Here is a 13431-nt window from a genome sequence, read left to right on the forward strand (position 1 = left end):
GCTGGTAACGAGTAACCAGAAATCAGCACTCTCCTCAAAGGTGAGTGTTAGTCTGTGTATGTGTTTATGTGTGTCTCTGTTTCCATGTATGTGTTTACAGGCCAATTATAACTCTTACCCTCCCGCTGACCTCTGCTAAGGCAGACTGAGCTCCTCTGGTGTGAGAGGTCAATGAGAGGTCACCAGCAAAAGGCCACTCTGCTGGGGAGGTCCTGCTGGGTAAAGCAGGCCAGACATCCACGCTGCAGGTCAGAGGTTACACAGATACATAAAGCAGGCAAGAGGGTGCCAACAGGTAGGAGGAGAAGTGTGAATGTCCACTACTGTAACAGGAGAGCAGACTGTTTCAAAGAGCTAAACTTATAACCGGAGACTAATATGTGGTGAGAGAGGCACTTTAAAGCTACTTAAGCCTGTCACTATAGACCATATAGACGCCTCTCTTTATAGTATTTGGGTAAGTGCGGATAGGCTGAAGCACAGGTAAGCTTAAATGATCACTAATTACTCTTAAACGTCTCAGTGAGGTGGAGAAGGCTTTGTGTGTGTGTGTGTGTGTGTGTGTGTGTGTGTGTGTGTGTGTGTGTGTGTGTGTGTGTGTGTGTGTGTGTGTGTGTGTGTCAGGGTAGGTGTATGTGTGCCTGTTAACCAACCATATAGTCGTAGAAGCTATTAAAAACTCATTAACCTGCGTTTTATTTGAGGCCCCCTGCCCTTGTCCTTCATAGCACTAATGTATTTTCCGTGACTTTCCCCCCCCCCCCTCTTCAGATTTAATTTAGCTCCTCTTTGATTTCATGACTCGCCTCTGTTATTGTAGGATATCTTCTCCTTTCCTTGTAATTTTGTTTTATGACATGGAGTGAGTCGAGTACAATACGCCCCCCGGGGAGGACCACTTGCCTCCACGCCAACAAATATAATTACCGCTGATCAGAGGAGTGAAAACAGACCGCCGCTTATCTGCTACAGCTCTTGCCTTTCCTTTTTTTTTCAAACAGCATATTCAGACGGGGGCTCTGTGGCTGTGGAAGTTTTTTTTTTTTTTTTTTTTTAAATGGGGGGAAAAGAAAAGAACTGCAGGCAGAGGTGGTGCAGATGCAGAGCTTGATGCCACACTACACCGAAAAACATAGAAGGTGATGCTGCTTTATTTGTGGACACGGGGCCACCATGTTTGGGGGGAAAAAAACATATGATCAGAGTTCATTGGTAAAGAGTTGTTTTTAAATTCGAAAAATGACGAGATTTTTAGTGTAATCATAACTTATATGGGGCGATGGCATCTTAAGCCACACCAAACGTTTACCTGGATGTGTCACTTTAATCCAGTCAAATCAGCTTGGACTAGCACAGACAGGTGACCAGTGGAAATAACTGAAGTCGCTGAAAATGCAGCTACGCATTCAAATCGTCCCATTATTGAACGGGGATCGGTGTGGATTTAACCTCGCCTTGAAAAGCACTCGCATAACTAGCTGTGACCGTGGCTTTGCAGTGGGATAAATCAGGCTAAGTCACCGCCAGAAGTAAACAGCTAAAGTCCTTTCATGTTTACCAAGTAAAGTCCTCTGCTCCATGTTGACAGGTGAGAGTTCATAGGAGCAAAGTTGGTCCCCTCCCGATGGAGCTGCGAGCCTGAGTGTGTAACCCCCCAAGAAATGGTGAGTGCGTGCGCGCGCGAGAGAGAGAGCTTGTGTGTGTGTCAGACAGAGGGAGAGATAAACAGAGAGAGTTGCTAAAGGGGCTCTTTGACTTTGAGCGCATAAGCCCTTATTTCATGGTGCCATTGTTTGTTTTAAGGACGTCAGGCTTAATACAGTTCCAGGCGATTTCCCAGCATGTCTGTTCGCCCAAGCACCTCCAAGGCGCTGTGTGTGTGCCCCTCTGTATGTGTGTGTGTGGGTGTGTGTGCTGATATGTGTGAGTGCGCCCTTCGTTCCTGTTGACTTTAGCCCAGCTCCCGTCATAGCCAATGATTTAAAAGAAAAAGAAAAAGATTCTTCCAAGAAATAATTTACTCAGACTTAACAGAAACCAGAGCGACACGTTAACGTAAAGCTATAGTCAGATTTTACGCGTCCAAAGCAGATGTACGATGTTCGGAATATGCGGCATCTGTGATTTTAATGAGTTCGACTGCAGCCATATTCCCGTCAGCCTCACTGAGCAGCATTCTTTTAATTGGCTATTATTTTCAGGCAGGCCTGACAAGATCCATGAGATGTTTGAGCGAACAGGTTCATATCTAACTGTTGGAAACTGGGTTAATCTGTAGAAAGGTGTGTTTTATCCCCCAGACCTTATCCCGAATGTCAGAATAAACATATATATATATACATGGAAATATTTTTACATGTGCAGTCTTCGTGTGCATGGCTGTGTGTGTGTGTGTGTGTGTGTGTGTGTGTGTGTGTGTGTGTGTGTGTGTGTGTGTGTGTGTGTGTGTGTGTGTGTGTGTGTGTGTCACTGTTTATCATTGCTCCGTGTTTGGTTTGCACATGCATCTCATATTTCCCTGTTAGCTTCTCTTTATGTTGTGTCATACATTTGCTTCTGCAGCTATGGCCAATACCCATTCATGCAAATAAAGCATATTTGAATTTAAGATAGTGTGTGTTTTGTGTGCGTGCGTGTGAACTGCCATAAAACAGGCGATAGAGGATGACCCCAACCCCCGCCACCTCTTGCACGCACGCGCACAAGCACACGCCTCCATAATCGCCACTACTTGTAGCCTAGAAAGAGAGATGTGGGTCACGGAGGGTGGTAGTGGTTGCGGAGTGGGGGGGTAAACACACTGTGCCAGTTATCACAACCCGGTAGCCAAGGAGTAATATCATTAATAAACATGTGTAAATTGCTGTTATTTTACTACAGCGCTGGGGCCTTATGGAGCTTTCTTATATTTCAGATTCCATTTTACCTTGACCACAAAAACAAGTGCACATTTTCCTCCTGCATCCTCATCTCCGCCGTGAAAGCTGAATACATTAAGTCCTGGACATGAGGCCCAACAAGGACTTCAGACTCCTACTCACTTATTACACTCGAATCCCGAAATCCTCCTCTCCTCTCCTCTGTCCTGTCTCCTAAACCTTTTTATTCAGGGACCCGGAGACCTCTCCGGAACAAAACAGCTTTTAGCGCTACCATCTCGCCCTGCTTATGATTTCGCAAATCTCTCTCTCTCTCTCTCCCCCCCCCCCCCCCCCCCTCTCTCTCTCTCTCTCTCTCTGTGTCGCTCTCTCATTTCTCCAAAAACTGTCTCTCTGAAAAGAAATGAGCTGTTGTAGGAGCTCATCAAGTCATTATCTGATTAAGGTCATTTTATAACTGCTGCTCAAGAGATTTCTTCTTCTGCCAAATAATATTCATTCTTTCATTAATTCAGGAAACTTAAATTCATGAAATCTCCACCGGCTTAATAATAATAATAGATAATAATAATAATAATAATAATAATAATAATAATAATAATAATAATAATAATAATAATAATAATAATAACAGTGATAATAATAATAATAATGGCGACATTGATCAAAATTCATACTAAGGAAAAATCCACTGGCTCCTCTCCACTTCGACATACCATGCGCCGAGTGCGTGCACTTATTACCACTCAGCACGAGATAAAAATGTGGCTTTATAACACCTCTGGGAGAAATATTGTTTTTGTAGCCTCCCTCCTTCTGCATTTGGGCACAGCTCTAATAAATATGTCAGTAAATTCGGCCATCAGTGCGCAATGTCAGAGCGTATTATCAGTCTTGGGCATCGAGGTGTGTCGCACTCGATCCAAAAGAGGTGGTGGTGGTGGTGGGGAGGAGAGAGGGAGTTTGAAACAAATCCACGGGTTGATCCACCTGGAATGGGCCGCGATAAGAGCAGCCAGTGTTAAACCACACGTTTCCTCTACACCTCATCCGAGTCTTCCTTTTCCAAACACGCTTTCTTTAATGTCCCGGCCTGTTTTTCCAGCCTGTGTGCGCACCGACGGCACCCAGGGGAGCCGAGGCCAAATCAGCCACAGGCCAGTTAGGGAGCAGGAGGGGGGCCGGGACACCTGCTTTGGAAAAGCCACTCCAGACACCAAACTTTGCTGACTTCGTTGCAATTCGTTCGTCCTAAAAAACACTTGCTTGCGACATGGAAAAGAGACTCGCCTTTTCCTTTTTGGCGCCTGACAGAGGGGCATATGGAAAATAAGATTTCTCGTTAAGTACTTTAGGATCCTGTTTGTTCAGTAGGATAAAAAAAAAAAAAGAAAAAAGAAAGAAGAAAGAAGGAAAAAGAAAAAGAAAAAAGAAAAACGTGCAACAAAATGGATCCGAAGCGAGAAGCATGGAATAAAAATAGCTGATTTCATGAGCAATTGTGCAAGAACTTTTTAAACCGTTTTAAAAACATTTGTTAAATATAATTTGAGAAAGAAAAAAAAATGAAAAATCAAGTTTTTACGTTACTATAATAATAATAATTTTAATTATAATAATAATTTTCTTCTGAAAACTATTATTTGCCAACCTGGAACGTAAGATCAGCAGTATAGATGAATGTGCCATGTACCCTCAAAAACAATCAAATAAAATAATTCTCTCCATCCTAAACATTAAATCCAGCCCCAGTAAAATGTTCGTAATATTAAGAAAAAATTGTGAATATCACCTGTTGTAAATGTCGAAGGTTAAAACATTTGTTTAGCCGCGCGCAAAAGCGGCTGTGTTATGATGAAGCATCCAGTTTGTAAGAAAGCAGGAGGACTGAGAGCGAGCAGCCGTCATCATTTCATAAATCAGAAGCCTCGTGGAAAGGATCAGGTGTCACTGTGCGCAAGGTTGTGTTACAGGTGGGTGGAAAAACTAATAATATGTTGAAAATCATTTGGTTTGCAAACATACAGGTAAATTCTTTTTCTTTATTCTTCTTCGTTTTACCACCAGGTTAGAATTCATCTTTAGGGGGGATATTTTAGTGACAGCAAGCTGACAGAAGCTTCGTGACGATATTCGGCTCTTAATTGAGCTTTTTACAAAAGTGATGTTTAGTTTTCTTCAGACAGTGGCTTCTCTGGATAATCTGAATTCAAAAGCAGAGCTGTAAGCGTGATGTGCTGCTTTGCTTTACTCGTCCATTAATCAGACTTGGGTGCAACCAATGAGAAACCCGCGTGCGTAAAATATCTCTACATGCCATTTTTATCCCCCAATACTCAAGTGACCCCCAACTTGTTTGTCCCCCACGAGAATGCACGGTCTAAACGTGTGGCAGTGTTTTTGCCGGAAAGATAAAAATAAAACAAAAAAGTATATGCGGTATATACCCATGACTGATCTAAAAAAAAAATACGCCGTGCATAGTTTCCTCTGACATACAAGGATCAAATTACACAGTTAATATTATTATATTCCAATCATTAAAGATGGCTGGGTTTGAAAGAATGCCTAATCGAGTATGATCGAAACTTGAAATAACAGAAGGGTTAAAAAAAAACTGGATTCCAAAAGAGACCTTTAATTTGAAATTTATTGCAAACAAATAAAACGAAGGCTGAAAGATGTCTGGAGACATTTGCGTAAAAATGGTACAACGTTTACTGTTAACAATAACTTTAATATGATTTTTAATCCGTTTCGAAATGAATCAATTTATTTGATTCATATTCCCAACAATTATTATTTCAAAAACATTCAAAATTCTTGGCTGAAGCTACTGACACTTTATTCCACATTTCCTGGGACTACGCAGCACTTAAACCGTTTATTACAGAAACTTTCTTTTTTTTTTTTTTAAAGAATAACCATGAAAATAAATAACATAGCCATGTGTATGTGTGTGTCTGTGTGTTGTGATTTTCCCCGCTGCTTAAGAAGTGTCATGTCAAAGTGTGTAACGATTCTTACTCGCGTCGTCGGTGATTTGTGAAGAAACATTAGTAAGACTGCTATTTCCTTTTTTCTCTCTCTCTCCTCCTCTCTCTCTCTCTTTGGTAGCATGCTCAAGTCCCATTCTCTGGTCAAGTTCAGCGAGTTGTTCTCCGGACCCGACGGACGCTTCTTATTGGTAGGTTGCGACCGTTACATCACGCCGCTCATGACGCGCACGTCTTCCTGTTTCCTTCAGCCGTGTCTTAAAGTGGATCTTAGTGGCGGAGGAGCGCTCCAGCATCCAGTCCTCTGCATCCAGTGCGCCTCGGAGACACACATACACGCGGTCTCGCGCTCTCTCTCCCTCTCTCTCTCTAGCATACTCTCTATGTCTCTCACTCTTTCACACAGCACAGGATAGAGGGAGAGACCGACGCGCAAGAGCTCTTTTAATCTTCTATATTTTTCCCCTATTTTGTTCTTTTCGCTCGCGTCGCCGACTTTATTCCAGCTCTTCATTCTCTGAGACACTGTTATATTCCAGCATACAACAATCCTCGGTGCCCTGCGCGTATTCTCATTTTTCCCCCCCGCAGGAGTTCAGGTTGTCCCCCTCTTCATCAAAAGGGTAAGTAACCTTGTCCTCGGATACCTCCCTCTCTTGTTCTCGTTCTGCCTCGCCTGCGCACGGTGGGCGGAAAAAATAAACAAATCAAACATCGTTAACGGGGAAATTTATTATGGTAATCAACTGCTAATCATTTCGATACGACATTATTTGCTCTGTTTCGTACCCTCATCTTGATCTGTGGTGAGAGTTGCGCGAGCAGCCCGTGTTTGTCTCGAGGATGATTTGCGAGCGGTAGCCCAGCCTTCCTCATCAAAGCACAGAGATCAAGTTGATTTCCCAACTTTAAAAAAGTAAGTTTGGGAAGCGAGTTTTTGTGCGAAAGGAATCGTGATTTCTAACAAGGGCTGTTTTTGGTTGGTTTTTTGGTTTTGTTTTGGGTTTTGTTTTTTGTTTTTTTAGGCTTCATGTGTTTGGCTCTCCTCCGCGCTTATTGTAAACTGTGAATTTGCTATGACCTCATATTGTCTTTGTCCCATTGGCTAAGTCTTATTTCGACTCATTACGGGGTTTTTTTTTAATTGATAAGTCAAACAAAGAGTCTTGCACAGTAAACTACCGAGGTACTCAGCCCTCCCGGTTGGTAAATGGGGTTTCTATCTTGTGCGGTAGCTCTCTAGGACAGATGTGATAAAGCGCAGTGTTTCGATTGTGTGCGCAACTCTTTTGATATCCAAGTCTGTTCGCTGGCAACTAAACAGATATCCAAACCAACAGATTTCAGTCTCACTTGAAGAAATGTTGCCGGACTTTTAGTTCAAACCTTAAAGAATTATTTTTAATTGAGTTTAAAACTTGAACTTTGCTCCTTTAAAAAAAACTTTTTGCATTTTCCTTTTTTTCCGTGAGAGGTTTAAATGGTCCTTTTATGCGTGTATTGTTTATGAGTTATTAATTAAGGTGTATCCTTTAAGTTTGAGTGAATTTCGGTATGTGAGTATGACAGATGCTTAAAATTGTTGCAAGTTTTTTTTTCTTTAAGAGAGAGAACGGGAGAGTGTGAGAGTGCGCATGGGCAATAGGGGACAGGTGCGTGTTCGGCAAAGACAGGTGCTGGTGACTATTTCAAGCAAGTTTCCCGAGACAGTGAAGTGCGTTTTTTCTTCTTTCATTCTTTCTTTTTTTTTTTTTACTCGTGTGGATGTATCAGGTCTTGTCTGTATGCCTGGATATGGCTATCACGACCTGAGCCAAAGGCATTTATCAAATGTTTTATTTTAGAATACTGGTGTCACAGTTTAACCCAGTGTGCATCCAGTAAGTCTGTACTTTCACAGTTTTATCTGCTACAAAATGTAATTTTTCCTCCCTGAATTACATCAAATACCATGTGCAACATGTGCACCACACTGCACAGTTTGCAACAAAGCCAACAGCGATGTTGTGTGTGTGTGTGTGTGTGTGTGTGTGTGTGTGTGTGTGTGTGTGTGTGTGTGTGTGTGTGTGTGTGTGTGTGTGTGTGTGCATGCAGTGTGAAAGTGTGGGCCTTAGTGGCAAGACAGAAGTCTTTTAAAAAGTCTTTTCACATGCACTGACAATGTAAAGATGATACATTTCTTTTAGTTGTAGCTGAGGAAAAAGTATTCCTGAATCAAAAGAGAGAAATTTCTCCTGCTGTTTGCTTTCACTTGCACTTCAAAGAGAGCCTTCGAAATGAATGCCTTTGAATGTTAAATTATAAACATAGATCTGAATCCGCCATGTGACATGACTGCAGCTGCATTTCCATGTGAGCCAAATCAATATTTTTTTATGTTTGCACACTATAAAAAATTAAGTTACCTTAAATTCATTAGATTTTATCATTTTCTGACTGAGCCATTGCGAGTCCTGACAAAAACTGTCTTGTTTAAAAATAAAAATAAAAATGTCCACCTACACTTTTATCCTAAGAAAACACTGAAACAATTCACAAATTACTCACCTCAAAATATGTAATTTTTTTTACAGAAATATTAAATTGTTTCTGACAATAACATTTGAGATAGGCTGCATCTGATATGGCTCTGACTGAGGCACTGCCACCGCTGCTTACATAGCATTATTGATGCAGCCCTGTACTGACAAAACGTTTTGCTTTCAGAAGGGCATTAGGGTTTTTTGTAAGAGCGCTTTAAGTTGCTCCTTGCCAGAGTTGACCCGCGTGACCTATTCATTTGAGCAGAATTAACTGCCCTTGCCAGATGAAAAGACAAACAAAAAACACAGAAGTGAGCTCATGCTGGCACCATAATCAATAGGCCTATTTTGTGTTTCTTTTTTGTGTCACTTTTCCCATTGAGTACGATATGATGGCCATATTGATTAATGTGAATGCAGGACTTTTACAATTGCGCAAAGACTAAACGTGGTTTTAAATATTTTGAAATTTCTTGTTGAATTGACCGACAGCGTTTTAGGCTTCAGTAAAGTGTGTGCAGTGATATGTAGAATGTGTACGGCATCCTCCTGCATGTTTTTTTTGTTTTTTGATGATCTTAACCCTGTTTCTTTTTATTTGATTTTGTGAGCTCCTACGTTGGCTCTCACTGCACAATCATGGAAATGAGGACAAGTACTTAAGTAATTATCATAATTTTATGCAGCTTTGTGTTCCGTGGGAATTGGTTCAGTGTCGCGCAGCATGTAACATGGGACAGGATAAAATGTAGGACTTTGCCCTGGAATGTCGAGCCAAGGCCTAATTCTGACCCCGTCTCCCTTTAGCCCTGTGTCCTTACTACCTAAATGTAATCATGAATGTTTAACGTTCATCACTTGCAGAAACTAAGACGAGGTACTCCCTGCTGCTTTGAGAAAAATATCTTTAGGTTAGACCCATCGAATCGGCTACTCCAATTCTCTAGAGGTTAACGGATTCTGACTTTTTCAGTATATGAAAAAATGTTTAAGCTTTTTTCTTTCTTTTTTTTTTTTTTTTTTTGGTACAGCTTTGGTTCTTGCTTAAGGACAGGCCGAAGTGAGGGAGTTAGATTCTGAAAATATTTTTCACTTTGGTGAGTCATGCAGCTGTGATTTTTTTCCCCCTCCAGGTACTCAGAGGCTTTGATCCTAGAGGACTGGGTGTGTGGGATATGGCCCAATAGCAGCAGCCCGTGATGCCGGACCATGACAGCGACTCCCTCCTGAACAGACAGACCAAGCGAAGACGTGTGGACATTGGTGTTAAGCGGACCGTGGGCAGCACATCCTCCTCCACAGCAGCAGTCACCACAGCCACCACTGATAACATTGCCCGCGCCAAAGCAGCCATTTTTAGTGCCATGAACTCTTTGAGCTCTCATTCTCACCACGGATCAGACACCGACTCCATGGAGTGCTCCGTTGTGCAGCCACATGGTGGGCCTGGCGTTGTGTCAGCTAGTGACAGTGAGTCCAAGTCCAATGTACTCCGAAAGCTACTGAAGAGGGCCAACTCATACGAGGACACCATGATGCCCTTCCCTGGCACCACCATTATCTCTCAGCTTCTCAAGAATAACATCGCCAAAAATGGAGGAGGGCCCGAGAGGGGAGAAAGAGGGGACCGGGGTGATAGAGGGGACTCTGGCTTCCCTGGATCAGGGCTCTCTAATGCAAGTTCTGATGCTCCCCAAGAGGATGCCTGCAGTAACTCCTCCCAGGACAGCACCCCACAAGAGTGTTTGTCACCATTTGGCCGTCCTCCTGGCCTGGCCACCTTTGACATAGAACGTCTCAATGATGAACACCTGCGTGCCAAGAGAGCTCGCGTAGAGAACATTATCCGTGGCATGAGCCATTCCCCCAGCGTGGTAGTACCTGCTGCTACCCGTCATGAGCGTGACCATGATATGGATGGAGAACGGGACATGGAGCTGGACTGCCCACCTCCTCAGTCTCAACAGCAGGCCCCCAGCAGCCCACGGGGAGGCGAGGTGTGCAGCAGTAGCCGAGAGAACAAGCGTAAACAGCGTTTGCCACAGCAGCAACAGCAGAGCTTCACCCAGCTGGTATGCCAGAGAAAGGAACAGAAGCAGGAAGAGCGACGGCAGCTCAAACTGCAGCTGGAGGACATGCAGAAGCAACTACGGCAGCTGCAGGAGAAGTTCTTTCAGATATACGACTCAACTGATGACTCAGAACACAACGACCTCCACAATGACATAGGAAACATGTCAGAGGACAGCCCAGCCAGGTCTGATAACGGAGGTGACGATCGGGGTGGAGATGACTTGCGCTCAGACAATGAGATGTCTGACCTGGATCCGGGCCATTTCATAGACAGGGCGAGGGCATTGCTTCAGGAGCAAGCCCTGCTGGCTGACGGAGAGAAGCCAAGAAGAGAAGGGCTTAGCAGGAACAAAGGACACGGAGGTCCGGGTTCCTCGATGCATGCTGAAGGCAAACAGCTGGCAGAAACGCTGAAGCAGGAACTCAATTCTGCCATGACCCAGGTGGTGGACACAGTGGTTAAGGTGTTTGCAAAGCCTCCACGCCCTACACCTCAGCAAGCCTTTCCTACACTTTCCATACCTCCTGAAAGATTTCCTACTGCTGTCAATGGAGACAACCCCAACTTTCACACCGCCAACCAGAGGCTGCAGTGCTTTGGCGATGTCATCATTCCCAATCCGCTCGACTCCTTTACCAGCATGCCCGGGATCCCCGGCGCAACCAATGACCAAACTGAGGCACTGCCCTTAGTAGTGAGGAAAACACCCAGTGAGCACCACCACCAGGCCTCAGCTGTGGGTGCCCACGGTGGAAACCACCACCCCGCCCTTCACCCCTCCTCACTCTCTGCCTCCATGGGCTTCAGCCCCCCATCATTTAGACACCCCTTTCCACTGCCTCTCATGGGCTACCCTTTCCAGAGTCCTCTTGGCGCACCCCCAGGTAGTTATACAGGCAAGGACCGTAATTCACCAGACTCCATGGACCTGTCCAGGGAAAGCACCAGCTTGAGGACCAAGATGTCGTCAGGTCATCACCTGGGGCACCACCATCGCTCTTGTTCTCCAGCACACCCCGGCAGCACAGCCGAGGGGCTCTCCCTGTCCCTCATCAAGTCTGAGTGCAGTGATCTCCAGGACATGGCTGACATCTCACCCTACTCAGGCAGCAATGTATCCTTTAACAAATCAGGGTGGTGTGCGTGTGAGTGTGCGCGTGTTATCGGTCTCAGCTGCGTTTGACGCTTGAAAGGCCAAATAAATAAATGTTTTAACATTGTGTGGTCCCAACTTACAGAGGCATCAGACTATCTCATGCCTCTGTAAGCCAGGGGGGGGAAAAAATCAGATTTCTGGTGGTAATTCCCCATAGATACAGGTTCGAAACACTGCATCTGAGCCACAAAGAGTTAAAAATCAAATCTTTTTGAGTATGTTTGAAACTAGCCTAAGAAACTGAGAAATTGTTGATGAATCACTTTTCCTCCCACTGCTGTTCTCCTCTCCATTGTACTGCATTGTTGTATTTATTTTTACACTCATACCTCTTCCTTCTCACAGCACCCTACAGCTTTTTCTTCCATCTTCAACCTAAGTGCTTTAAAAGCCTTCTTGTCACATATCGCTTACTCGCAAAAGATTAGGCCCCCCACGACATTAACCACCCCAATTCTCTTTATAAAAATGGCCTGGAAGAGCAAGGAGGGGAATAGCTTCCTGGAACTTGGCACACAATAGTGTTATATAGCCTGCCTTATAGTTTAACCCCTGTGTGCCCCAATCATGCCCTGTGGATAAAGAGGCTATCCCCTATGGGAGGCTCAAATTGAATCCCCTGGGGACACGGGACTAATAGCTTAAACATTCAGTGCCTTCTCCGTTTCCTGTGTACCTCCTTAGTCCCTAAGTATTCAACACCCCTTAACCCTCATAAAAGTTTGATTGGCGTCACACTACCTTTTTTTGTCTTCGTATCATTAACATTCATTATGTGCTTAACTAATTAATCCTACCGCTTTGTACCTGTTGTCGATATTATTAGCGAGTGAATATGTACACTTAACACTTTGGTTCCCTCGTTTGTGCACACCTGAGTGCAGAGCCTTTTGTGTGTCTGTGTGCATGGATGCGTGTGTGCGTGTCTTTTTGTGTGTGCATGTCACAAAAGGTTTGCCCGAGGATTCGGGAAAGATGTATATTTATGATTGCTTGTGTTTTCTCTTGTGTTCCTCTTATCATCCATCGCTGTTGTAAAAAGCCCACAATCATTGTCGTTTCTTCTCTCTTTTTTTCATTTCATAAAGATCTGTCAACAGCCCGGGGGGCCCTTCGGCTGTTGCTTGGCAGCCAAATACTTCTTTTTTTGTTTTCCCTCCCTGCAACCCCCCACACCCCCCTCCTCCCTCCTTTCTGTCTTTTCTTTGAAGCGGACGTTAACAGGTGTTTGCAGCGAGCTGTTTATCTTTCATTACCTCGCCTTGTCTTGTCTTCTGACCCAAGGGTGAACGCTTTCCAGAGATCCATAATCCTTTGCTTCTACGGGCTCCCGATGGAGGGATGAAAAGAGAGAGACATACAGAGACTGAGAGAAAGTAGAGAACAATCAAACCACGTATGCCAGATGCTGTGGCTTTCATTGTAGCATTTATAAATTCAGGGCATTAACAGACGTACTCTTAAATGGAAAAGAATCGAAAGAACATGTCCACATGTGTTTGACATGTGCTTGTTTTTATTTTTTTCATATTTTATTTCTCAATCCACAGGTTTCGAAGCAAAGTTGGCCATTTACGAGATATAGTTTTGCGCATTCTTTATTTTAATTAGCGTGACATGTATGAATTTGTTTGTTTGAATTTGCATCTGTTTTTATAGCAGCTTCCATTAGTGTGTTTTTTTTTTCCCTAAGCCTCAGAAGTCAGGGACAGCTTGTCAGACATTTTGCGAGGTGTGTTCAAGTTCACCAGGTCTCGGCAGTATTGTGGAGCAGATGGCTGCTATCAATTTCCTCATTTGTTCA

At 43.8% G+C, this 13431-nt stretch overlaps 1 protein-coding gene across 5 annotated transcripts in view; it reads left to right on the top strand.

The window, feature by feature from the left end:
- The first annotated feature begins 1421 nt into the window (after window positions 1–1421).
- The window catches only part of LOC113037383 (prospero homeobox protein 1), a 31292-nt gene continuing 19282 nt past the window's right edge, over window positions 1422–13431 (top strand). Inside the window, exons 1-3 of one of the 5 annotated variants that reach the window (XM_026194387.1) lie at window positions 4479–4852; window positions 5997–6498; window positions 9531–11585. In XM_026194387.1, coding sequence (XP_026050172.1) covers window positions 9597–11585 — 1989 coding nt within the window. In that variant the 5' untranslated portion in view covers window positions 4479–4852; window positions 5997–6498; window positions 9531–9596. Of the gene's footprint in view, window positions 1665–4477; window positions 4853–5514; window positions 6499–6720; window positions 6792–9530; window positions 11586–13431 lie in introns of those variants that run through there. The other 4 variants (XM_026194391.1, XM_026194392.1, XM_026194389.1 and 1 more) reach the window with 4 other exon arrangements.

The sequence above is a fragment of the Astatotilapia calliptera genome, chromosome 15 (genome assembly GCF_900246225.1).
Source record: "Astatotilapia calliptera chromosome 15, fAstCal1.2, whole genome shotgun sequence".
In the NCBI taxonomy this organism is placed as follows: Eukaryota; Metazoa; Chordata; class Actinopteri; order Cichliformes; family Cichlidae; genus Astatotilapia; species Astatotilapia calliptera.